The sequence below is a fragment of the Oncorhynchus mykiss genome, chromosome 12 (genome assembly GCF_057628025.1).
Source record: "Oncorhynchus mykiss isolate SJ-2025 chromosome 12, ASM5762802v1, whole genome shotgun sequence".
Classification (NCBI taxonomy): Eukaryota; Metazoa; Chordata; class Actinopteri; order Salmoniformes; family Salmonidae; genus Oncorhynchus; species Oncorhynchus mykiss.
In genome coordinates, this window is record NC_143033.1 from 29164514 (window position 1) to 29188519 (window position 24006).

The 24006-nt window shown below is 41.7% G+C and overlaps 1 protein-coding gene and 1 long non-coding RNA gene across 15 annotated transcripts in view; one reads left to right on the top strand and one right to left on the bottom strand.

Moving 5' to 3' along the window:
* Positions 1 to 782: 782 nt before the first annotated feature.
* The window catches only part of LOC110537347 (unconventional myosin-Ic), a 35046-nt gene continuing 11822 nt past the window's right edge, over positions 783 to 24006 (top strand). For 2 of the 14 annotated variants that reach the window (XR_016484986.1, XM_090192159.1), the window contains exons 1-11: positions 7949 to 8159; positions 8613 to 8660; positions 18639 to 18797; positions 21233 to 21348; positions 21599 to 21797; positions 22157 to 22237; positions 22726 to 22905; positions 23016 to 23114; positions 23247 to 23360; positions 23539 to 23610; positions 23857 to 23976. Coding sequence is in view for 10 of the 14 variants with exons in the window: in XM_090192159.1 (XP_090048285.1) it covers positions 8082 to 8159; positions 8613 to 8660; positions 18639 to 18797; positions 21233 to 21348; positions 21599 to 21797; positions 22157 to 22237; positions 22726 to 22905; positions 23016 to 23114; positions 23247 to 23360; positions 23539 to 23610; positions 23857 to 23976 (1266 nt within the window). In the remaining 4 variants the exon portion in view is untranslated. Of the gene's footprint in view, positions 1127 to 7660; positions 8537 to 8612; positions 8661 to 18638; positions 18798 to 21232; positions 21349 to 21598; positions 21798 to 22156; positions 22238 to 22725; positions 22906 to 23015; positions 23115 to 23246; positions 23361 to 23538; positions 23611 to 23856; positions 23977 to 24006 lie in introns of those variants that run through there. The other 12 variants (XR_016484987.1, XM_021623305.3, XR_016484988.1 and 9 more) reach the window with 10 other exon arrangements.
* Positions 8802 to 9922, bottom strand: LOC149979127 (uncharacterized). Its single transcript, XR_016484989.1, has 2 exons — positions 9572 to 9922; positions 8802 to 9187 (listed from the first exon to the last, which is right to left on the bottom strand). It is a non-coding gene; the product is annotated as an uncharacterized LOC149979127 (long non-coding RNA).

Genomic DNA, 24006 nt, shown 5'->3' on the forward strand with positions numbered 1-24006 from the left:
ACTTTAGCCAATAAATGTCAAGGGTGAGAATGACGGTGATATATCTCTGTGCATTCCTGCTTTTCACAAACGAACCAATATATTTTTAATATAGTTCTATTTTGTCTGAACAAAATGACATCGCCTGCTTTGGTAGGCCTTATGTCTTTGTCTTTGCCTTATTATTTTATTATTGTGTCCTAATCTAAATTCACCCAATGCGTCATAGTAATATTTGTTCAAATTATTATTATTAGGCTCATCCCTGTTCTGAGACAGGTCCCAAAAAGTCCCAAAATAGATTAAAATACTTTCAAGTAAAAATGAAAGGATAGGCCAACTTTTTAACATTGTCTAAAAACTAATATTTCCTATCCAACATTGTACAATATACTCTATCTTGGAGTTTCCACTAGCTTCTAGAGACTATAGCCACAAAGTCAGATTCCACAGCAACAAAGTCAGATTCCACAGCAACAAAGTCAGATTCCACAGCCACAAAGTCAAAATTGGCAACAACAAAAAAAGTTTTTAGCTTTTTTGTCTTAGTTAAGGTTAGCAGCGTGGTTAAGATTAGAGTTATGTTTAAAATCAAATTTTAAGAAGATACATTGAAATGGGTGGAGTTTATAACTTTGTGGGTAAAGTGGGTTTATAACTTTGTGGGTAAAGTGGGTAAAGACTTTGTGGGTAAAGAACTGGTTTTAATGTCTATCGTACAGAAGCTAGTGACGACCCAATCTTGTGGGTTTCTATAAATCTGATGCCGTAAAGGCTATTGCCGCCCCCTGGTGTAGCCTACTGTTGTGTACGTATATTTGTACAAATAAATACAGGTTTTACACGTCTATGCATGGGACCAGTGCTACTGCAATATATATGTAATAATTTAGCCCGAATACGCGTTGAATATATGCAATAGATACATGTGAAGTTCAGCCACAGCAGCACACGTCACACTAAAATTAGATATTGGCTAATTGATGACGTACTTCCAAAACATTTGCGCACGGGGAGGCAAGCATTGGAACGACATGGTGACAGTTCGTCTCCTGACACTTTTCTAATGCGGTTGTTTGAGTGGATTACGGAGCTCATGTGGGATTTCATAAATAACGGGAACATAAATTAAGTATACAGCTTTAAGGTAAGCTTTAATTCAAGCATTTTCTTATCTGTGGCTATATCATTGCTTCAATTAGCTGAAATAGTGCATTTATGGATAAGGTGATCAAGGCTACTCAAAGGAGGAACTCATCATGGTATTTTGTAGCTGAGTGCAACCTTTGCAGCTAACGTTAGCTTTATAATAATAGTTAACAAAGTTACCCATTATATCTGTCCAAACTTGTATCGCATATGCTTCAGAATTGCCACGTTGTGGAAAATGTATTATTAATAATCTGTAGGTTAAATGGTTATTACTATAATCAGACTCATAACCAGCACACTTTTGCTCTTGTGTTTGCTTTGCAAATTGTATACTTTGCCAATATGGAAATTTTCACTTGACTTTTTAAATATATTGAATACAAGATTGTATTTATTTGCAAGAATAAAAATATATATAACCAACTGCTACATTCTCCCACTGGTAATTTTGGGGGGGTTATTTCAAGCAAATATTGCATTTATTGCAATTTTCACAGCGTATTAAGTTTTGCAATCATGCTTAGGTTATAGTTTTAACAGGTGAGAAACAATGTTCCCTCAAATTTTGGGGTGCACTGATTTATATGATATAGCCTAAAGTAGCCTATATGTGGTGTTCAATGCAGGCCTAAATTGCATGAGACTTTTACAAATGTTTTTACATTATGAAGGGCTTAATATTACTGAATACTTTTTGACTTGGTCTGTAACACCATGGGCCAAATAGTTGTCTGTGAATTGCATTGTATTGTGTTGTATGATGCAAGAAACCACTATACGAAATAAAATGTATTATTATTACCATACAGAGAATTAGATAATGTAGGCTACCCCTCTGCCAATTGGCTTATTTGCATATTCAAGCCTGTCTCAAAATACAACACTGCCCATTTAATTAAGAAGTAAGCTTTTTACCTGACTGGCCTTTTAAAGACAGCTTGAAATGTAGCCTACACGTTTTGTCCTCTTGTAGGAAGCAGTAACTCCACCATTGCTGACCTATATTTATCTACAGTGGCGACCCATCATTCAGGGCAGAGCAAAACCTGTTTAAAGCCCCATATTTTTAGCAAAAAAAAATAAAAATACACTATCTGTCAAAAGTTTTAGAACACCTACTCATTCAAGGGTTTTTCATTATTTGTACTATTTTCTACATTGAAGAATAATAGTGAATACATCAAAACTATGAAATAACACATATGGAACCATGTAGTAACCAAAAAACTGTGAAACAAATCAAAATATTTTATATTTGAGATTGTTCAAATAGCCACCCTTTTGCCTTGATGACAGCTTTGCACACTCTTGGCATTTTCTCAACCAGCTTCATGAGGGAGTCCTCTGGAATGCATTTCAATTAACAGGTGTGCCTTCTTAAAAGTTCATTTGTGGAATTTCTATCCTTAATGTGTTTCAGCCAATCAGTTGTGTTATGACAAGGTAGGGGGGTATACAGAATATAACCCTATAAACAACAGTCCATCATTACTTTAAGATGAAGGTCAGTCAATAGAAGTTTCTTCAAGGGCAATGGAGTTTCTTCAAGGGCAGTCACAAAAACCATCAAGCACTATGATGAAACTGGCTCTCATGAGGACCGCCACAGGAATGGAAGACCCAGAGTTACCTCTGCTGCAGAGGATAAGTTCATTAGAGTTACCAGCCTCAAAAATTGCAGGCCAAATAAATGCTTCACAGAGTTCAACTAACAGACAGATCTCAACATCTACTGTTCAGAGGAGCTTGTGTGAATCAGGCCTTTATGGTTGAATTGCTGCCAAGTAACCACTACTAAAGGACACCAATAATAAGAAGAGACTTACTTGGGCCAAGAAACATGAGCAATGGTCATTAGACCTGTGGAAATTTGTCCTTTGGTCTGATGAGTCCAAATTGAGATTTTTGGTTCCAACCGCCGTGTCTTTGTGAGACGAAGAGTAGGTGAACGAATGATATCCACATGTGTATTTCCCACCGTAAAGCATGGAGGAGGTGTTATGGTGTGGGGGTGATTTTCTGGTGACACTGTCAGTGATTTATTTAGAATTCAAGGCATACTTAACCAGCATGGCTGCCACAGCATTCTGCAGCGATACGCCATCCCATCTGGTTTGGGCTTAGTGGGACTATCATTTGTTTTCAACAGGACAATGACCCAACACACCTCCAGGCTGTGTAAGGGCTATTTTACCAAGAAGGAGAGTGATGGAGTGCTGCATCAGATGACCTGGCTTCCACAATCCCCCAACCTCAACCAAATTGAGATGGTTTGGGATGAGTTGGAGCGCAGAGTGAAGGAAAAGCAACTAACAAGTGCTCAGCATATGTGGGAACTCCTTTAAGACTGTTGGAAACACATTCCAGGTGAAGCTGGTTGAGAGAATGCCAAGACTGTGCAAAGCTGTCATCAAGGAAAAGGGTGGCTATTTGAAAAATCTCAAATATTAAATATTTTTTGATTTGTTTAACACTTTTTTGGTTACTACATGAATCTATATGTGTTATTTCGTAGTTTTGATGTCTTCACTGTTATTCTACAATGTAGAAAATACATAGAGTATGGGGTTGGTAATGTTAGGCTCCCGAGTGGCGCATCAGGTTTCAAATCCAGACATATTCATATTCTTTATAATGCTTTTGAATGACACTTCCGGTTTTGGTGGGAAATACCGGGTTACCCGGGAGAAAAGTGATTTATTTCCGGCATGGGACATTTGTAAATACCGAAAATATTAAACCCTAGCGTGGACTGTGCTAGCCTCCTCTGTTAGATCAGCTTGACCTTGGAATGAGCCTCCCTCCTCACTGGAAGATGATATGTTTTCTCTTTCTGTGGTGCATGAGGGAACATCATTATCTGACATATTTCAGTCAGCTGCGGAATGTCACCAAATATGCAACTGTAATGCCAAGGTCAAACTCCTTTATAAAATTAATCAGTTTCTTATTAGCTTATTAAATATGACCATGCACTCTGTTGTGTAAACTGCAGTGCATAGGGTCACTCAGTTGCTTTTTGTCTCTAGGCCTACAGTTCATCTGTTGTTGTGTGGTTTGTTGCTTGTGTTTGCATGAGCCATGTCCTATTTTTGGGCCTACCACACAGTGTCTCTATTGATGCACAGGTACCTGATCTGAGCTCACTTCCTCCTCTCTTCTCTGCCACTTTCTGTTTAAAGGGAACCACAACCCCACAATGCACTTTCAACTTCAAGCAGAAATTATTTCCTGCGTTTTCATAAATTTCAGCATTTCATGCACTCATTTGAGACCATTTCCACACTGCCACGTAGGGCTGCACGATATGGACAAATAATCTAGGCCTTATTTTTTACTAAATGTTGCAATTGCAATTTTACTTGCAATATAGATCAAACAACTTGGGTGAACTGTTGGTATCATGGAAATATAATGTCTAATTCAATAGTTAGAATATAAATTATAGTGGGCACTTTGAATACAGGGTTGTTTGACATGACAACGAATGAAAATGCCAGGGAGGAGTTATTGCGACAGGGTAGGAACCAAAGTGTTAGTCAGTGTTTCCCAGGGGACCCTTATAACCTTTGGCTATGTTAAATGTTTCTTAATGTAGCCAACATATTCATGCTTCGCCTATTATTCTATGTCAGAAGATACTGTTGCACAAACAACATGCTGATTTAGGCCTACACCATCACTGGTATCAAGCTGTATTAGCTAGCTACGTTTGCTCTGACTCAGTACATATATTAACTAGCTAGCCAGTTAACTAGTGATTGGCAGCTAACACAATTTAGCTAAAACTTGCTAAGAAAGGACTGTTTGCAGATGTAAGAAACACAAACTAACAGAGTAATTATGGAACGCTTGTGAATTTATATTAAGAAGCAAAGTGGAAGCAGCATCATTGTCATCAACATTGTTGCATGTGCTGCATTGACCATGTAGACTGAATGGAAGTGTCTCATGGTCAAGCAACAACAAATGCGCTCATTGAGTGACGGGTCAGGACTAAGTCTGTGTGGAATGCGCCATGGATAGAGAGAGTGGAGAGGGATGACTCAAGTTGCGGTTTAAACTACAAAAATGTACGTTACACATGGCATATCACATTTAACAAACCAAGCATTAAAATACCATTATAGAAAGTAAACTGGTCCATCAATAAATCAATCAAATGTATTTTATATAGCCCTTCGTACATCAGCTGATATCTCAAAGTGCTGTACAGAAACCCAGCCTAAAACCCCAAACAGCAAGCAATGCAGGTGAAGAAGCACGGTGGCTAGGAAAAACTCCCTAGAAAGGCCAAAACCTAGGAAGAAACCTAGAGAGGAATGCACTGTATACCAGTATATAGTAAAATATGGTATACCACCCACCCCTAAAGGATGTAGGCCTTTGTAGAGAGTAGGTGAGGTTTCAGAGGAACAGCTCCAGTGTTTTGTCAGGGAGAGGGGGCCTGAGACTGCTGAGTGTGAGTGAAGGTAAGGAGGGGGAGTAAAGGAGAGGGAGAAAAAGATGCTGGCTGTGGGAATCAAACACAGATGGACAGCAAGCAGGAGAAGGTGTGTGATACTGTAGACTCATAGACTAGACCAGGGATTCTCAACCAGATTCCTTGGTCTATCCACAAGGGCTACTTGAGAACACTCATGAAACCACATGCTTACTGATAAAATGTACGAGGGGGTACTTCAGGGGTACTCCGGGAAGAGCAAAATTCAGTTGGTGGTACAGTAAGCAAAAAAGGTTGGGAACCAGTGGACTAGACAGAGCCACATACAAAGGTTGCTGTTTACACAACCTCACAATGACAGGGGCTCCAGAGTGGCGCAGCGGTCTAAGGCACTGCATCTCAGTGTTAGAGGCGTCACTATAGGCCTGGTTCGATTCTAGGCTGTATCACAACTGGCCATGATTGGGAGTCCCATAGGGCGGCGCACAATTGGTCCTGAGTTGTCCGGGTTAGTGTTTGGCCGGAGTAGGCCGTCATTGTAAAATAAGAATTTATTCTTCACTGACTTGCCTAGTTAAATAAATGTAAAAAGACCAACTTTCTGTTAATACACCTAATACTTTTTTTCTGGACAAAGCCCTTCTCTCACAGAACACTGTTTAAGCATCAGTGCTTTATAACACTAACAGACTGGGTGAAATGGAGTGTAGGTGGCAGCATAAACGGGGATAGAAAGGGAGAGAGGAAAAAAAGAGAAGTCTGGCAAGAGTTGTCTTGTAGATAACGATGAGTTTATTGCTCTGTTCCAGGGATTATACCTGATACTCATTAGCCTTCCTCTTTTACACTGTCACCACACATGCATTTTGTGTGTGTATACCTGTGTGTATGTGTGTGTTTTTGTTATTGATGTGGTACTGATCTGGTCTTCCTATGAATATTTGATGTATAAACTGTGTGTGTGTGTGTGTACATGTGTGAGGGTGAATACATACCTGCGTGTGCATACATACCTGCATGTGTTACGCATGGATGTATGTGCACATGCTTTTGTGTGTGTGGGAATGACATCCAGTGTGATAATCCCCCCTGGCCTCGCTCAGACTTCCTTGCCCCAAATATCATTATCATTCCTCATCACGCCAGTGATGGAAAACGCACCAGTTAAAACACAATGAGGGGAAAGAGCATAAACTATCGGCATAGGCCTAAAGCCTATCAATGCTGTTGCATGTAGCTTTTGTCAGAATGTCTCGTCGTTGGAGATTTAGACTAGGCTACAGTATCATGCACAATTTTGCTGTAATTTCATAAATTAGAGTCAGTCTATGCTACTATGAGAAGGACTGAATATGGTAGGGAAGTTATTTAGGCTTTATTTGGTAATGTAAAAAAGTGTTGGAGTGCCTTTTAAAAAAAATATATTTCATAGCATTTGTAAAAACACATCCAAAGATGTTGTTTATTGCTATTGAGTGAAAAGGGGGTGGAAAGCATAGCATGCACTGTGGGTCTTTTAGGATAGGTCTGGGTGGAGAGATATTGGATCTCACTGTTCTGCACACTGCCCTTATGTGACTCTGTTCAGAGTGGGAGAGAGAGAGGCTCCGTCTGGAAAACATTATTCAAATTCCACAAGGCTGGATTTCTGATGATGTTGGCAAAGAGAGAGAGGGGACTATGGGGGAGGAGGGGTTTAAATGATAGTAACTGTAAATCAGAACAGAGGTGGAGGCGGACAATGGGGAGTGCCGTCCTCAAACTGAGACCAGTGACCTTGGCCTTACCAACCCTGTCAGTAGGGTGAAAGAGACTGTCAAATAAGTGCACTGCTGCACAAACTCAGTGTGTACTGTACATGAGGGGTTAGGGGATATAGTTATCACTAACACACAGTCACAAAACGTGTGAACAAATGTGTGAACATATAGCCTGTAGCCTACAAAAACATATGGCATAGAAGGGGCAGCAGAGTAATGATATAAGAGAAATGTCTGTGCTGGTGTTATTGTAAGAGAGTGATGCATCTTGTGTTGAATGGACTGTTTTTTTTTTTTTTCATGGACGGGAAGAGAGCCAAAGGAGAGGGTTGGGTATGAAATGAATCTTGTTGGTGTGACAGTTCTATTGCTGTCATCTCCTACAAATCTGTCTCAGCTTGTGGGAGAAGGGAAGACGGGAGGGAGGGAAGAAGGGAAGACGGGAGGGAGGGAATGAAGGAAGGAAGGAAGGGAGGGAGGGAGGGAAATAATGCCCTCAGGCCTCAGTCATGTGATTTTTGTAAAAAAAAGAAAATAGTTTCAGAGCGATTACATGTTTTGTTAACGTCCATGGGCTGTTTGGATATTTTTCCAAACCTTTTGAAATCTTCCTTTTCTTTGCCCTCTATTCTTTGGTCTGGCTCAGACAGCATACTTTCCCTCGTATGTTTTCTCTCTCTTTCTTTTTTGGAAGTTGCTCCGGTCCAAATGTGTGACGCGTAAGTGAGTTACAGCCCGTGTTTCAGATGGGTGGTTTAAGAACTTGCGGACTAGTGGAGAAGAGGATGTTTTCTTCATCTGTCAATGGGACTACCGGGCTGAAGGTGTAAACAAGTTGAACTTCTGGTATTTAGGCTTGATGCTGTGTGTTTTGTCCTCATAGGGTAGCAGGAGGGACTGAGAGAAAAGAGAGAGAGAGCGAGAGAGAGAGAGGGAGAGAGAGCGGGGTGTATGTGTGTGTTTGAAAGAGAGAACCAGACTTACAGAAACAGAGACAGTATACTGTACTGTGTGCGAGAGAGAGAGAAGAAGGAGAGAGTAACTGTAATCTGAATCTATTGCACATGGACAGAGAGACTAACTAGAACACATAGGGAGTCTTCCTGACGAGGAGGGAGGACCAGTGACTCCAGAGGCACCAAGGACCAGATAGCGAGATCACCAAACACTAAGCTAGGACAGGATGAGGTACCAAGGCAGGGTAAGATCCTTTTCCTTTCTCTACATGCTGCTCATAACATGTCATAGATGTCTGTTTGTGTGTGTGTGTGTTGCAGAACACACAGAGCAGATGTGTACGGAACATATGGAACATTCCTCCGAAGGTAATGTAAGCTCATGTTGGGTTGCCATCACAGCGACCACAAAGAGGAAAGGGAGACACGTTCAGTCATTCATCAATCACAAATAATGTGCTCAGCATGAGTCATGGTGTACAGTACAAGTCAAAAGTTTGGGCACACCTACTCATTCAAGGGTTTTTCTTTATTTGTACTATTTTCTACATTGTAAAATAATAGTGAAGACATCAAAACTATGAAATAACACATATGAAATCACATAGTAACCCAAAAAGTGTTAAACAAATCAAATCTTCAAAGTAGCCACCATTTGCCTTGATGACAGCTTTTGCACACTCTTGGCATTCTCTCAACTAGCTTCACCTGGAATGCTTTTCCAACAGTATTGAAGGAGTTTCCACATGTGCTGAGCACTTGTTGGCTGCTTTTCCTCCTCTCAATTGGGTTGAGGTCGGGTGATTGTGGAGGCCAGGTCATCTGATGCAGCACCATCACTCTCTTTCTTGGTCAAATAGCCCTTTCTCAGCCGGGAGGTGTGTTGGGTCATTGTCCTGTTGAAAAACAAATGATAGTCCCACTAAGTGCATGGCGTATTGCTGCAGAATGCTGTGTTAGCCATACTGGTTAAAACCTCTCTGGGATATGTGGAACGCTAGCGTCCCACCTGGCCAAAAGCCAGTGAAAATGCAGAGCGCCAAATTCAAATAAATTACTATAAAAATCGAACTTTCATGAAATCACACATGTAAGATACCAAATTAAAGCTACACGTGTTGTGAATCCCACCAACATGTCCGGTTTCAAAAGGCTTTTCGGCGAAAGCAAACAATGCTATTATCTGAGGGTAGCACCTCCGTATACAAAGAGAGAAAGCATATTTCAACCCTGCAGGCGTGACACAAAACGCAGAAATAAAAATATAAATCATGCCTTACCTTTGACGAGCTTCTTTTGTTGGCACTCCAATATGTCCCATAAACATCACAAATGGTCATTTTGTTCGATTAATTCTGTCCATATATAGCCAAAATGTCCATTTATTTGGCGCGTTTGATCCAGAAAAACACCGGATCCAACGTATGCAATATGACTTCAAAATATCTCAAAAGTTACCTGTAAACTTTGCCAAAACATATCAAACTACTTTTGGAATACAACTTTAGGTATTTTTTAAAGTCAATAATCAATAAAATTGAATACGGGATTATCTGTGTTCAATACAGGAAGAAAACAAACTGACCCTAGCTTTCTGGTCACGCGCCTCTATCAAACAGTACACATGAAGTGACCCTCGTTTTGAACAGGGCTACTTCTTCATTACACTAAGGAAAATTCTCAAGCAATTTCTAAGGACTGGTGACATCCATTGGAAGTGGTAGGAACTACAAGCAAGTCCCTTAGAAATCTGGATTGCCAATGAAAACTCTTTGAAAAGAGAGTGACCTCAAAAAACAATAATCTGAATGGTTTGTCCTCGGGGTTTCGTCTGCTACATAAGTTCTGTTATACTCACAGACATGATTCAAACAGTTTTAGAAACTTCAGAGTGTTTTCTATCCACATCTACTAATAATATGCATATCTAATCTTCTGTGGATGAGTAGCAGGCAGTTGAATTTGGGCATGCTTTTCATCCAAAATTCCAAATGCTGCCCCCTATCCTAGTTTTAAGTGTGCCTTGAATTCTAAATAAATCACTGACAGTGTCACCAGGTAAGCACCGTCACATCTCCTCCTCTATGCTTCATGGTGGGAACCACACATGCGGAGATCATCCGTTCACCTACTCTTCATCTCACAAAGACATGGCGGTTGGAACATAAATTCTCAAATTTGGACTCATCAGACCAAATGACAGATCTTTACCGGTCTAATGTACATTGCCCAGTTTCTTGGCCCAAGCAAGTCTCTTCTTCTTATTGGTGTCCTTTAGTAGTGGTTTCTTTGCAGCAATTCAACCATGAAGGCCTGATTCATGCAGTCTCCTCTGAACAGTTGATGTTGAGATGTCTGTTACTTGAATTCTATGAAGCATTTATTTGGGCTGCACTTTCTGAGTTGCAGTTAACTCTAAATAACTTATCCTCTGCAGCAGAGGTAACTCTGGGTTTTCCTTTCCTGTGTTTCATCATAGTGCTGGATGGTTTTTGCGACTGCACTTGAAGAAACTTTCAAAGTTCTTGAAATTTTCCGTATTGACTGACCTTCATGTCTTAAAGTAATGATGGACTGTCCTTTTCCTCTGCTTATTTGACCTGTTCTTGCCCTAATATGGACTTGGTCTTTTACCAAATAGGGCTATCTTCTGTATACCAACCCTACCATGTCACAACACAAGTGATTGGCTCAAACGCATTTAGAACGAAAGAAATTCCACACATGAACTTTTAACTTCTTTGAGATAGGGGGCATTATTTTAACCTCCGCATGAAAAGCGTACCCAAAGTAAACTGCCTGTTTCTGAGGCCCAGAAGCTAGGATATGCATATAATTAGATAGAAAATCCTCTAAAGTTTCTAAAATGGTTAAAATTATGTCTGTGAGCATAACAGAACTGATATGGCAGGCGAAACCCAGAGAACAAACCATCCCAAAAACATCATCCCAAAAACACTGTTTTCAATAGCTTGAATTTTAATTATAAGCCTAAGTCCTCCCAAATTGCAGTTCCTATGGCTTCCACTAGATGTCAACAGTCTTTAGAAAGAGTTTCAGGCTGGTTTTTAGCAAAATTACCTTTAAATTGGCTTTAGTGATTCCAAGTGCGTGAAGGAAAGCGCGTTCTTTGTTGTTTATCTCCGGTAAAGACAATTATGATTTTCTGTCTTAAATTTGAATTAAGTTTATTTGCGTATTAGGATACCTAAGGATTGATTATAAATGTTGTTTGAATTGTTTGGAAAAGTTTATTAGTAACATTTGGGATTTGTTTTGTATGCATTTTGACGGAGGGAAACTGAGTGGATTATTGACTGATGCACGCAAGCTAAACTGAGTTTTTATGGATATAAAAAAGGACATTATCGAACAAAAGGACCATTTGTGGTGTTTATGCAACATTTTGGAGTGCCAACAGAAGAAGATCTTCAAAGGTAAGGCATGAATTATATCTTTATTTCTGAGTTTTGTGTCACGCCTGGCGGGTTTAAATATTATTGTCATGTGTTTGTTTGATGGGGTGCTGTCCTCAGATAATCGCATGGTATGCTTTCGCCATAAAGCATTTTTGAACTCTGACACATTGGCTGGATTAACAAGAAGTTAAGCTTTATTTTGACATATTGCATGTGTATTTTCAAGAATGTTAAATATTTACAATTCTGTAGTTTGAATTTGGCGCCCTGCACTTTCACTGGATGTTGGTCAGGTGGGACGGTAGCGTCCCATCTAGCCTGGAGAGGTTTTTTTTATTTTATTTTTTTATTTCACCTTTATTTAACCAGGTAGGCTAGTTGAGAGCAAGTTCTCATTTGCAACTGCGACCTGGCCAAGATAAAGCAAAGCAGTGTGACACATACAACAACAGAGTTACACATGGAGTACACAATAAACAAGCCAATAACACAATAAACAAGGCAATGACACAGTAGAAAAAAGAAAGTCTATATACAGTGTGTGCAAAAGGCATGAGGAGGTAGGCAATAAATAAATAATTATAATTTAGCAGATTAACACTGGAGTGATAAATGAGCAGATGATGATGTGCAAGTAGAGATACTGGTGTGCAAAAGAGCAGAAAAGTAAATAAAATAAGAACAGTATGGGGATGAGGTAGGTAGATTGCTGCTGGAACGTGTGCTATGGGTGGGTGTTGTTATCGTGACCAGTGAACTGAGATAAGGCGGAGCTTTACCTAGCATAGACTTATAGATGACCTGGAGCCAGTGGGTCTGGCGACTAATGTGTAGCGAGGGCCAGCCGACTAGAGCATACAGGTCGCAGTGGTGGGTGGTATAAGGTGATTTGGTAACAATACGGATGGCACTGTGATAGACTGCATCCAGTTTGCTGAGTAGGGTATTGGAAGCTATTTTGTAGATGATGTCGAGGGTGGTGATGCTAGTCGGGCGGGCGGATGAGGGCAGCGAACGGTTTAAAAGCATGCATTTGGTTGTTGGGAAGCTGTTGGCCGGGGTTGGACTAGCCTTTGCTTTCCTGACTTCCCTGAACAGTTGCATATCGCGGGGACTATTCGATGCTATTGCAGTCCGCCACAGGATGTTTTTGTGCTGGTCAATGGCAGTCAGGTCTGGAGGGAACCAAGGGCTATGTCTGTTCTTAGTTCTGCGTTTTTTGAACGGGATGCTTATCTAATATGGTGAGGAAATTACTTTTAAAGAATGACCAGGCATCCTCGACTGACGGGATGAGGTCAATATCCTTCCAGGATACCCGGGCCAGGTCGATTAGAAAGGCCTGCTCAGAGAAGTGTTTTAGGGAGCTTTTGACAGTGATGAGGGGTGGTCGTTTGACCGCGGACCCATAGCGGATACAGGCAATGAGGCAGTGATCGCTGAGATCCTGATTGAAAACAGAGGAGGTGTATTTGGAGGGCAAGTTGGTCAGGATAATGTCTATGAGGGTGCCCATGTTTACAGATTTAGGGTTGTACATGGTGGGTTCCTTGATGATTTGTGTGAGATTGAGGGCATCTAGCTTAGATTGTAGGACTGCCGGGGTGTTAAGCATATCCCAGTTTAGGTCACCTAACAGAACAAAATCTGAATCTATACACAAACGGTGTCCAGGGCACAGCTGGGAGCAGAGGGGGGTCGATAGCAGGCGGCAACAGTGAGAGACTTATTTCTGGAGAGGTTAATTTTTCAAATTAGATGTTCAAAAAAGTATGACAGAACTTTGCAGGCTGTCTCTGCAATAGATTGCAACTCCTCCCCCTTTGGCAGTTCTATCTTGATGGAAAATGTTGCAGTTGGTTATGGAAATCTCAGAATTTTTGGTGGCCTTCCTAAACCAGGATTCAGACACGGCAAGGACATCAGGGTTGGCGGAGTGTGCTAAAGCAATGAGTAAAACAAACTTAGGGAGGAGGCTTCTGATGTTGACATACATAGGTTAAGGCACATCTGTTCATTGAAATGCATTCCAGGTGACTAATCATGAAGCTGGTTGAGAGAATGCCAAGAGTGCAAATCTGTCATCTAGGCAAAGGGTGGCTACTTTGACAAATCTAAACTCTAAAATATATTTTGATTTGTTTAACACTTTTTTGGTTGCTACATGATTCCATGTGTTATTTCATAATTTTGATGTCTTCACTAGTATTTTACAATGTAGAAAACGTACAAATAAAGAAAAACCCTTGAATGGGTAGGTGTGTCCAAAGTTTTGACTGGTACTGTATGTGTTTGGACTAAAGTTGTCCCATCATTACAATGTGTCATCTACATTTCCTGCGACTGATTCTAGGCTCTCCAGGGACATACTGTAGCTGGTATTTTTCCATACTGTCCAGTGCTAGCACATCCATGATAGAGAGCCAGCTTTGGAGATGATGTGTGTCCACCCATAGTAGGTTTGTCTGGGGACAGAAGAGAGGGGCACCTTTATAAGGAAGAGACTGAGGGGAATCAGCCCAACTGAGCTGACTTAAAGGGCCCAGAGCCAAGTCCAGCTGAAGCCTCCCTGCTGCCTCTCATAGATCCACAACCCTTTTGGCTACATAGGACTACAATACCTTCAACCCTCACTACTATAGGGGTCATTCCATGTCATTTCAGCAAGCCATGACACCCACCATCTCAGATTGTTCTGAAATTGTTTCTGTAGTAGAAACAGATAAGATAAGCATTCTGGAAACATTATTTTGTTGAAATATAATTTGATCTCTGAGAAATTAAGCAAATTGATTGCACCCAAATTATATATAATATTAAATAATAATAGTACCTAACATCTGATTTAGACCAAACTGTTTTCTAACAATGACTAAGACATGAGGAATCCAAAGAGATGGTCAAAAGCAAACCACAGACCCCCCCCCCCCCCCCCCACCCCCCAATCCCACGCCATGGTTCCCCAACTGGCGGTTTCATTTGGCCCACCAAGTTTTCCGAGCAACATCATTTTTTTTAATTTTCATTGTTGGACATAAAATACTTTAAAAACACCCGGAAATCAGCTCCAAGTGATTTTAATTTTGGCAATCTGTTCCCAAGTATTCCCACGCATAATAAAAAGACACGTGATTGTATACAAATGTAAGCAAGTTTTGAAATTATGATGTTTTAATCAAATATTATATAATATATCTGTTGGCGCTTCTTGCGGTCAATATGCAGTCTGCAAATGATTTGTAATTATGTTCTAGCCCCCCAACCATCCACTCAACAACAAAATCGATCTGCAGCTGAATCTACAGTGCATTCGGAAAGTCTTCAGTCCCCTTGATAATGACGAAGCAATTACAGGATTTTAGAACTTTTTGCTCATTTATAAATTTAAAAAATGGAAATATCACATCTACATACGTACTCAGACCCTTTACTCAGGATTTTGTTCATCACTACAATATGTTTTTCTTAGTATACCTCAATTCTTGTTTTGTCTATTTGAATGAAAACACCCCTCTCTCTCTCTGTGTACTCCCTGACTCACAGTGATGCCCTCTGCCTCGTACTCCTCCTGCTCAGACTTGAGGGTGAGCTCAATGAACAGCTGTTGCAGCTTCTCATTGCAATAGTTGATGCAGAACTGCTCAAAACTACAGGGAGATGGTTAGGGTAAAGAATATGGCAGAAAACAACTGTGCTACAATGTTCTGTATTTATTGACCTCTATTTAACCAGGGGAACCCATTGATAACAGGGTCTCATTTCCAATGGTGCTCTGAGAACAACAGTGTGAGCAACAAATTTAAGCACGATCACCACAAAATTAGTTACAGCGCTTCAAATAAATTATATTACATTCAAAAGGGCAGTAGAAACAAATATACAGAGCCTTCAGAAAGTATTCAGACCCCTTGACTTTTTCCAAATGTTGTTACGTTACAGCCTTATTCAAAAATGGATTACATAGTTTTTCCCCTCATTTATCTACACACAATACCTCATAATGATGAAGCAAAAACTGTTTTTTAGAACATTTTAGAAAATATCTGAAATAGGACATTTACATAAGTATTCAGACACTTTACTCAGTACTTTGTTGAAGCACATTTGGCAGCGATTACAGCATTAAGTCTTCTTGGGTATGTTGCTACAAACTTGGCACACCTGTATTTGGGGAGTTTCTCCCATTCTTCTCTACAGATCCTCTCATGCTCTGTCTGGTTTGATGGGGTGCGTCGCTACACAGATATTTTCAGGTCTCTTTTCACATTGAACCTAATGTATTGGGCTCCCGAGTGGCGCAGCGGTCTAAGGCACTGCATCTCAGTGCTAGAGGCGTCATTACAGACCCTGGTTTGATTCCAGGCTGTATCAAAATTGGCCGTGATTGGGAGTCCCATAGGACGGTGCACAATTGGGCCAGCATTGTCCGGGTTAGGGTTTGGATGGGGTAGGCTGTCATTGTAAATAATAATTTGCCTAGTTAAATAAAGGATAAATACAAGTATTGGGAAAAACGTCACCCCTGTGACACTCATCTTTCTCCATTGAAAAAGAGAATGTCAGGTACCTTTTCGCAGAAATGTCCCAGAATGAGGCTTTCAGGCTGATAATGGGGTGAACTATCTATCTAGTGGTCAGAACCTGGTAATATCAGAATGTAGGATGGGACATAAACCCAACAACTTCAATTATACATTTCTCTGAATGGGGGGGGGGGGGACAATCACCAAATTAACAGAGAATACATTACACAGGATGAAGAAACAATTTTCCGAACCACAACTCCTCCATACTACTTGTCAAACATAGAAAACTGATACTATATACTTGTTGTTGGGGTGGAATTCCCGTGGGGCGTGGGGCGTGGGGCATGGGGTGTGGGGTGTCCGTTGGTGGCTTCTGATTTATTTTTTGGATTCCTCATGTCTAACTTATAGTCACAATCAGATGTTATAGTACATACTATATTTACTGAATATTATATGAATCCTAAAAATGTTAGTTACCAATTTGGGTGCAATCAATTAGATTAATTTCTTAGAGATCAAATTATATTTCAACAAAATACTGTTGCAGGAATACTAATCTTATTTATTTTTAATAACAACAAAAACAGTTTCAGAACAATCTGAGATGGAGGGTGTCAAAATCCTATTTCTTGTGCTTTTTGAGGTGGAACAACCCTTAAGGCATTAAAGAATCAATGTGCATTATTTTAAAATGACAACTGAACAGGTAAAGAGGTATGCTTAGAATATAATCTATGCATAAAAAGATACGTAATGTTGACATGGAATTGGGCATAATGATTATGCCTCTACATTGCAGGAAAAAATCTGTTTCAGGTGTTTGAAAAATGCTAAATTCTTAGAATTTTCCACCTCCGGACCGGACCACCTCCATTCATCCTCATGTACTTCCCTCTAAAAGAATGGGTGCATGACGCCCCTGACCTAGAATCTTGTGCTTTTCTGATGAGTACGTACTGCACATATCTTTTCACTGAGGGCCACTAGGACAACAGCAACTATGCCTACACTACTTGAGAGTCCACTCACAACCTTTTAAAGAGGCAGAAGAAGGGTGTGAGCTAAAGCATTAGAGTTGAGAGAAACACACAAAAGACACATTCAATGGAGTTCCTTGAAGACCTGACCCTAAACCTGACCCTAAAATACTTCAGTTATATCCTTCGGAAAATCTGACTGATTCGCTAATCGCTATGTATTCATGTGTGTGGGAGAAAGAATTCCTCTGTTTTACTGGCTGCAGGAAGGCCACCTGCAGATGTGAGTAGGAGAACAATACACTGAGTTAGAGGGGTTAGAGCGCAGAGTGGAAGTGTCTCCTGGCCTTCCTCTGCTCAAAGTTCTTGGCTACACTCCACTGTTGTCCTTGTGTTGTTTCAAGGATTTTCCACCATTAAGCGTTCAGAGATAACGACCAGTTAATTACCTTAACGAGCCCCTAACAACACCAAAGCACCTGGCCCCATTGTTCCTCTCCCTTTGTGTGTGTGTGTGCGTGTGCGTCCGTGCGTGCTTGCATGTGTGTATGTTTGTGGGTGGGGGGGGGGGGGGGGGGGTCCGTGCATGTGTGAATGTGTGTGTTAGGGGGGGCTGGCTTACTCTGTCCAAAAGATACAGGCTATTGGTTGTAGTACCACTGTGCTGGAATATAGGATGTAGCCTAGCCTTGAAATTCTGGTCTGTACTGCTGGATTATAGTACAGTCATAGCTGGATAATCCACAGTAGGTATATTTTTATTTGTGTGTCTGTACCCTTGGGATTTTTTTCTGATGGACATGACGGTGAACTTCTCTGGATATTAATTCCTGTCATGTTTGCCATCAGTGTACCAGTGTTTACATGTACACACACCTCTTTAACGGCATTGGTCAGAACCTGACTGGAGCTATGGCCTGTATTTACTGTATATACATCCCAATACGCTATCTCACAATCACACAATAGAGGAGCTTAGAGACACTGTTTATATTAGGGATTCTTGAAATGTCATCATTGTTTGATTTGTGTTCTGTGTCTGAATGTCCTGTGTGTGCTTTCCTCTGGTTGATGTGGTTGTTCTTGACAAGCCTCTTGTAGAGCTGTTTATTTGCAGTGCTGTGGTGTTGTCGGTATACACTCAATCCCAACTCGAACCTCTGCCCAACCCTCCATGCACTTGTGTAGATCTAAGAGGTTATGTAAGCGATATGGGGAAAATTACTCCAAGCCTATCAGGGGGCAAGGTGAGGATTTTAACATATTGCTTATACCTGTCAAATTCTATCGTGTCTAGATGAAGTGCATATTGGTGGGGTCAATTTGGGTTATGTGTATCTGGGGAAAGAGCAGCAGGCAATGAAGCCCCCCCCCCCTCTTCTCACCCCATCCCTCTCTATCTATCTCTCTCTCTCTTTCTAGGATTTGGGAGGTGAGGGCAGAGTTCATCTAGTTATGGAGAGTACTCTGACAGCACGTGACAGGGTGGGGGTGCAGGACTTTGTCCTGCTGGAGAACTACACCAGCGAGGCGGCCTTCATTGAAAACCTGCGCCGACGTTTTGGGGAGAACCTCATCTATGTAAAGAATCATATCATTATGGAAATATTGGTCCTATAAAAATGATTGTCACATGCTTCGTAAACAGCAGGTGTAAACTAACCCCCCCAAAATTAAAAAAAAAAATACAAATATAGAAATAACACGACAAAGGAATAAATACACAACGAGATTTCAGACCCCTTGACTTTTTCCACATTTTGTTATGTTACAGCCTTATTCTAAAATGGATAAAATCATTTTTTCCCCTCATCAATCTACACACAATACCCTATAATGACAAAGCAAAAACAGGTTTTTAGAAATGTTAGCACATTTATTTCAAATTAAAAATGGGAACATAACATTTACATAAGTATTCAGACCCTCAGTACTTTGTTAGCCTAGAGCCTTCTTGGGTATTTAATTTTTATTAGATTTCTTTGAACCTTTATTTAACTAGGCAAGTCAGTTAAGAACAAATTCTTATTTACAATGATGGCTTAAGAACAGTGGGGTAACTGCCTTGTTCAGGGGCAGAACTACAGATTTTTACCTTATCAGCACAGGGATTCGATCTAGCAACCTTTCAGTTACTGGCCCAACACTCTAACCACTAGGCTACCTGCCGGTATGACACTACAAGCTTGGAAAACCTGTATTTGGGGAGTTTCTCCCATTCTTCTCTGCAGATCCTCTCAAGCTCAATCAGGTTGGATGGGGAGCGTCACTGCACAGCTATTTTCAGGTCTCTCCAGAGATTTTCGATGGGGTTCAAGTCCAGGCTCTGGCTGGGCCACTCAAGGACATTCAGAGACGTGTCCCAAAGCTGCTCCTGCGTTGTCTTGTCTGCGTCATTATGTCGTTGGCTTGTTGGAAGGTGAACCTTCGCTCCAGTCTGAGGTCCTGAGCGCTCTGGAACAGGTTTTCATCAAGGATCTCCCTGTAGTTTGCTCCGTTCATCTTTCCCTCCATCCTGACTAGTCTCCCAGTCTCCACTGAAAAACATTCCCAGAGCATGATGCTGCCACCACCATGCTTCACCGTAGGGATGGTGCCAGGTTTCCTCCAGACGTGACGCTTGGCATTCAGGCCAAAGAGTTCAATCTTGGTTTCATCAGATCAGAGAATCTTGTTTCTCATTGTCTGAGAGTTCTTTAGGTACCTTTTGGCAAACTCCAAGCGGGCTGTCATGTGCTTTTTTTTACTGAGGATTGGCTTCCGTCTGGCCACTCTACCATAGAGGCCTGATTAGTGGAGTGCTGCAGAGATGGGAGAACCTTCCAGAAGGACAACTCTAGAGCTCTGAGTGACCATCGGGTTCTTGGTCACTGCCCTTACCAAGGCCCTTCTCCCCCGATTGCTCAGTTTGGCCAGGGGGCCAGCTCTAGGAAGAGTCTTGGTGGTTCCATATGATCTTGGGGACCTTCAATGATGCAAACATATTTTTTTAACACAATCCTGTCTTGGAGCTCTACAGACAATTCCTTGGCATGGCTTGGTTTTTGCTCTGACATGCACTGTCAACTGTGGAACCTTAAATAGACAGGTGTGTGCCTTTCCAAATCATGTCCAATCAATTGAAATTACCACAGATGGACTCCAATCAAGTTGTAGCAACATCTCAAGGGTGATCAATGGAAACTGGATGCACCCTGAGCTCAATTTTGAGTAACATAGTAAAGGGTCTGACTACTTATGTAAATAAGGTATTTCTGTTTTTTTATTTTTAATACATTTGCATTTTTTTTTTAAATAAACAGTTTTTGCTTTGTCATTATGGGTTATTGTGTGAAGCTTGATTTTATCAATTTTAGACTGTAACATAACAAAATGTTGAAAAAGTCAAGGGGTCTGAATACTTTCTAAACTGTATGTACATATGGGTAGGAATAAAGTGACTAGGCAACAGGATAGATAATAAACAGCAACAGCAGCGTATGTGATAAGTCAAAGGACTTAGTGCAAAAAGGGTCAATGCAGATAAATCGTTAACCAATAGCTAACCTGACTAACTATTTAGCAGTCTTGTGGTTTCGGGTTAGAAGCTGTCCAGGGTCCTGTTGGTTTCAGACTTGGTGCATCGATACTGCTTGCCGTGCGGTAGCAGAGAGAACAGTCTATGACTTGGGTGGCTGGAGTCTTAGAAAATGTTTAGGGCCTTTCTTAGACAACTCCTGGTATAGAGGTCCTGGATGGCAGATAGCTCGGCCCCAGTGATGTACTGGGCCATACGCACTACCCTCTGTAGTGCCTGCAGTCGGATGCTAAGCGGTTGCCATACCAAGCAGTGACTTTTTGAGGGTCTCAGGGCCCATGCCAAATCTTTTCAGCATCTTGAGGGGGAAGAGGTGTTGTCGTGCCCTCTTCACGACTGATCCTACATAGCTTCACATAATGTTTGGTTAAGGTTGATTTTATGTCAGTGTTTGAGGGGTTGGTGACTGCAGTGTGTGGGTCTTGTCTCCCCGTATCAGACCTACATAGGGTCAGTGTTGGTGTCAGTGAACCCCAACAAGGACCTGGAGATCTACTCCAAGGCGCACATGGAGCGCTACCGAGGGGTCAGCTTCTACGAGATATCACCCCACATGTGAGTCACCCTCTGACCCCTGATCCTGAACCTCTCTCTGACCAAGCAGGACCAGCATGTATGTGTAGATGTCTTTATGTACATACAGTAGGCCTACATATGAATCTGCATTGGGGTACAATACATTTACAGTATGCATTGTGTGTTTTCTATATGGTCGTGATCAACTGTATGTGAAAACACCAGTATGAGCTGGATCATTAGCTGACATCATGTTTGTATCCCACCCCTCTGTTTCTCTATCCTGTAGCTATGCGGTGTCAGACAACACGTACCGGGCCATGCGGACTGAGAGGAGGGACCAGTGTATCCTGATCTCTGGGGAGAGCGGAGCAGGGAAGACTGAGGCCTCCAAGAAGATCCTCCAGTACTACGCCACTACCTGCCCTGTCACTGACCACTTGAGTACGCTCCGGGACCGCCTGGTGCAGTCCAACCCTGTTCTGGAGGTACGGTATACCCCCCGCCGCCTCTCAAGATCCCCTGCCAAGGATCTCTTCCCATGAGCACCTCTAAGGCTCTGGAGGAGGAAGGACATTTATAGCAGGGGTACTGAGACTGGTGTAACATCAAAGATAAATTAATGGCCCACTACAAAATCATGTTGCTTCAAACTAGTAAATCTATTTGTGGATGAGGGAAATCATGTTGATACATTGCATATTTTGAACCAATCTCCGACAAAGCCATAACAATAGATACATTCTGCTGTGAACATGCTATTACTGTACTGTTAATGTTTCCTCTCTCTCAGCTGTGTTTGATCTTATCTCTGTTGTTCCCCTCACTCACTCCTCTCTCTCTACAGGCTTTTGGTAATGCCAAAACACTGCGTAATGACAATTCCAGCCGGTTTGGCAAATACATGGATGTCCAGTTTGACTTCAGGGTAAGCCTTTTATTCTTCTTTCTTTTGGCTCCTGGGTTAAGGGATTTTCCTCACATAAGTCTACTATCGCTGATACTCATGCCATACTGTCTCTACAACACACCATTCCATCAAAAGATTGTGCATAACTAAAACATGTTGCATTCAGGTCTTACCATACAGCATGCCTTACTATGAGTCTAAGTCATGAGGGCATAATTCAGCTAAAAGACAATTTATGGTCATTCCGCATCTGCATTGGCCGTACAGCATTTACTGCGATGCGGCCTCTGCAGAAGTCAGGGCATTCATACTTCTTGCACTTTGCGGAGCAGAGCTGTTGTGAAGGAAGTTGTCAAGGAAGTGAGTTTGTGTTTATATTCTGCTACACCCTCCGTATGGAGCCTTCAGACAGCATTTTCGGATCAAGCCTAAATCGGCTTTAATGCAGCTCTAGTAGGACCACACTCAGCAGTACCTTGACTGTCCCTGTTCCTAACCTCCCCTAGGGGGCGCCGATAGGAGGCCACATCCTCAACTACCTGCTGGAGAAGTCCCGTGTTGTGCACCAGAACCACGGCGAGAGGAACTTCCATATTTTCTACCAGCTGCTCGAGGGAGGAGAACAAAACCTTCTCAGCAAGCTGGGACTGGAGAGAAACGCCCAGAAATACCAATACCTGGTCAAGGTGTGTGTTTGTGCGTGCGCACGTGTGTGTGTCTGTGTGTGCGCACGTGTGTGTGTGTGTGTCTGTGTGTGCGCACAGTTATTTGATCAGTGATGTCCTGTTCCTCTCAGGGTTGCTGTCCTAGGGTGAGCTCCATCAATGATAAGAATGACTGGAGAACAGTGAGGAAGGCCCTGACCGTCATCGGCTTCCATGAGGATGAGGTGGAGGTTAGAGACATTTTAGTGTATAATAATAGTGCATACCGTTTTTCACTGCAAACAAATTTCACTCAACCCAAAGTTTCACCATGAAGAATGAGAAGGTCATGGTTTAAATGTCTGTTCACTCTCCCTCTTTAGGATCTGTTGAATATAATCGCCAGTGTCCTCCATCTTGGGAACACTCAGTTTGGAGAAGGAAAGAATGGGGAAAACCAGATCACCACTGAGCCTCAGCTCAAATACCTGTCCAAGGTTGGAACTATGAAGATGAACGACACACACACACACACACACACACACACACACACACACACACACACACACACACACACACACACACACACACACACACACAAATTCCCCATTCTAACACACACACTCATTCCCCATTCTAAAGGCAGATATTGATGTTGTCCTGCTTGTCCTGCAGCTGTTAGGTGTGGATGGAGCAGCACTGAGAGAGGCTCTCACTCATAAGAAAATCACTGCCAAAGGGGAGGAGGTGAGTGTCTATGGCGGGCTGTTTCACTTGATACAGAACTATGCCTGGTAATATAATATCATTTAATATCCCACTTACAAACAAGTAATACAGTATGTCTTTGATGTGTATGGCATGCATATTTAGATTGTGGTTTTAAAGAGAGGGTACTGATACAGTGCAGCTGAGCCCAGAGGATAACACTAAAGTTAACATTAAAGTATTTTGCATCACTAATATGTGTGTGTGTGTGTGTGTGTGTTCCAGATGATAAGCCCGTTGAGTTTTGAGCAGGCTGTGGCAGCCCGTGATGCCTTGGCCAAAGCAGTGTATGGCCGTGCCTTCACCTGGCTGGTGGTGAAGATCAACCAGTCTCTGGCATTCAAGGTCTCACACAAACATCACTCACGATAGCTA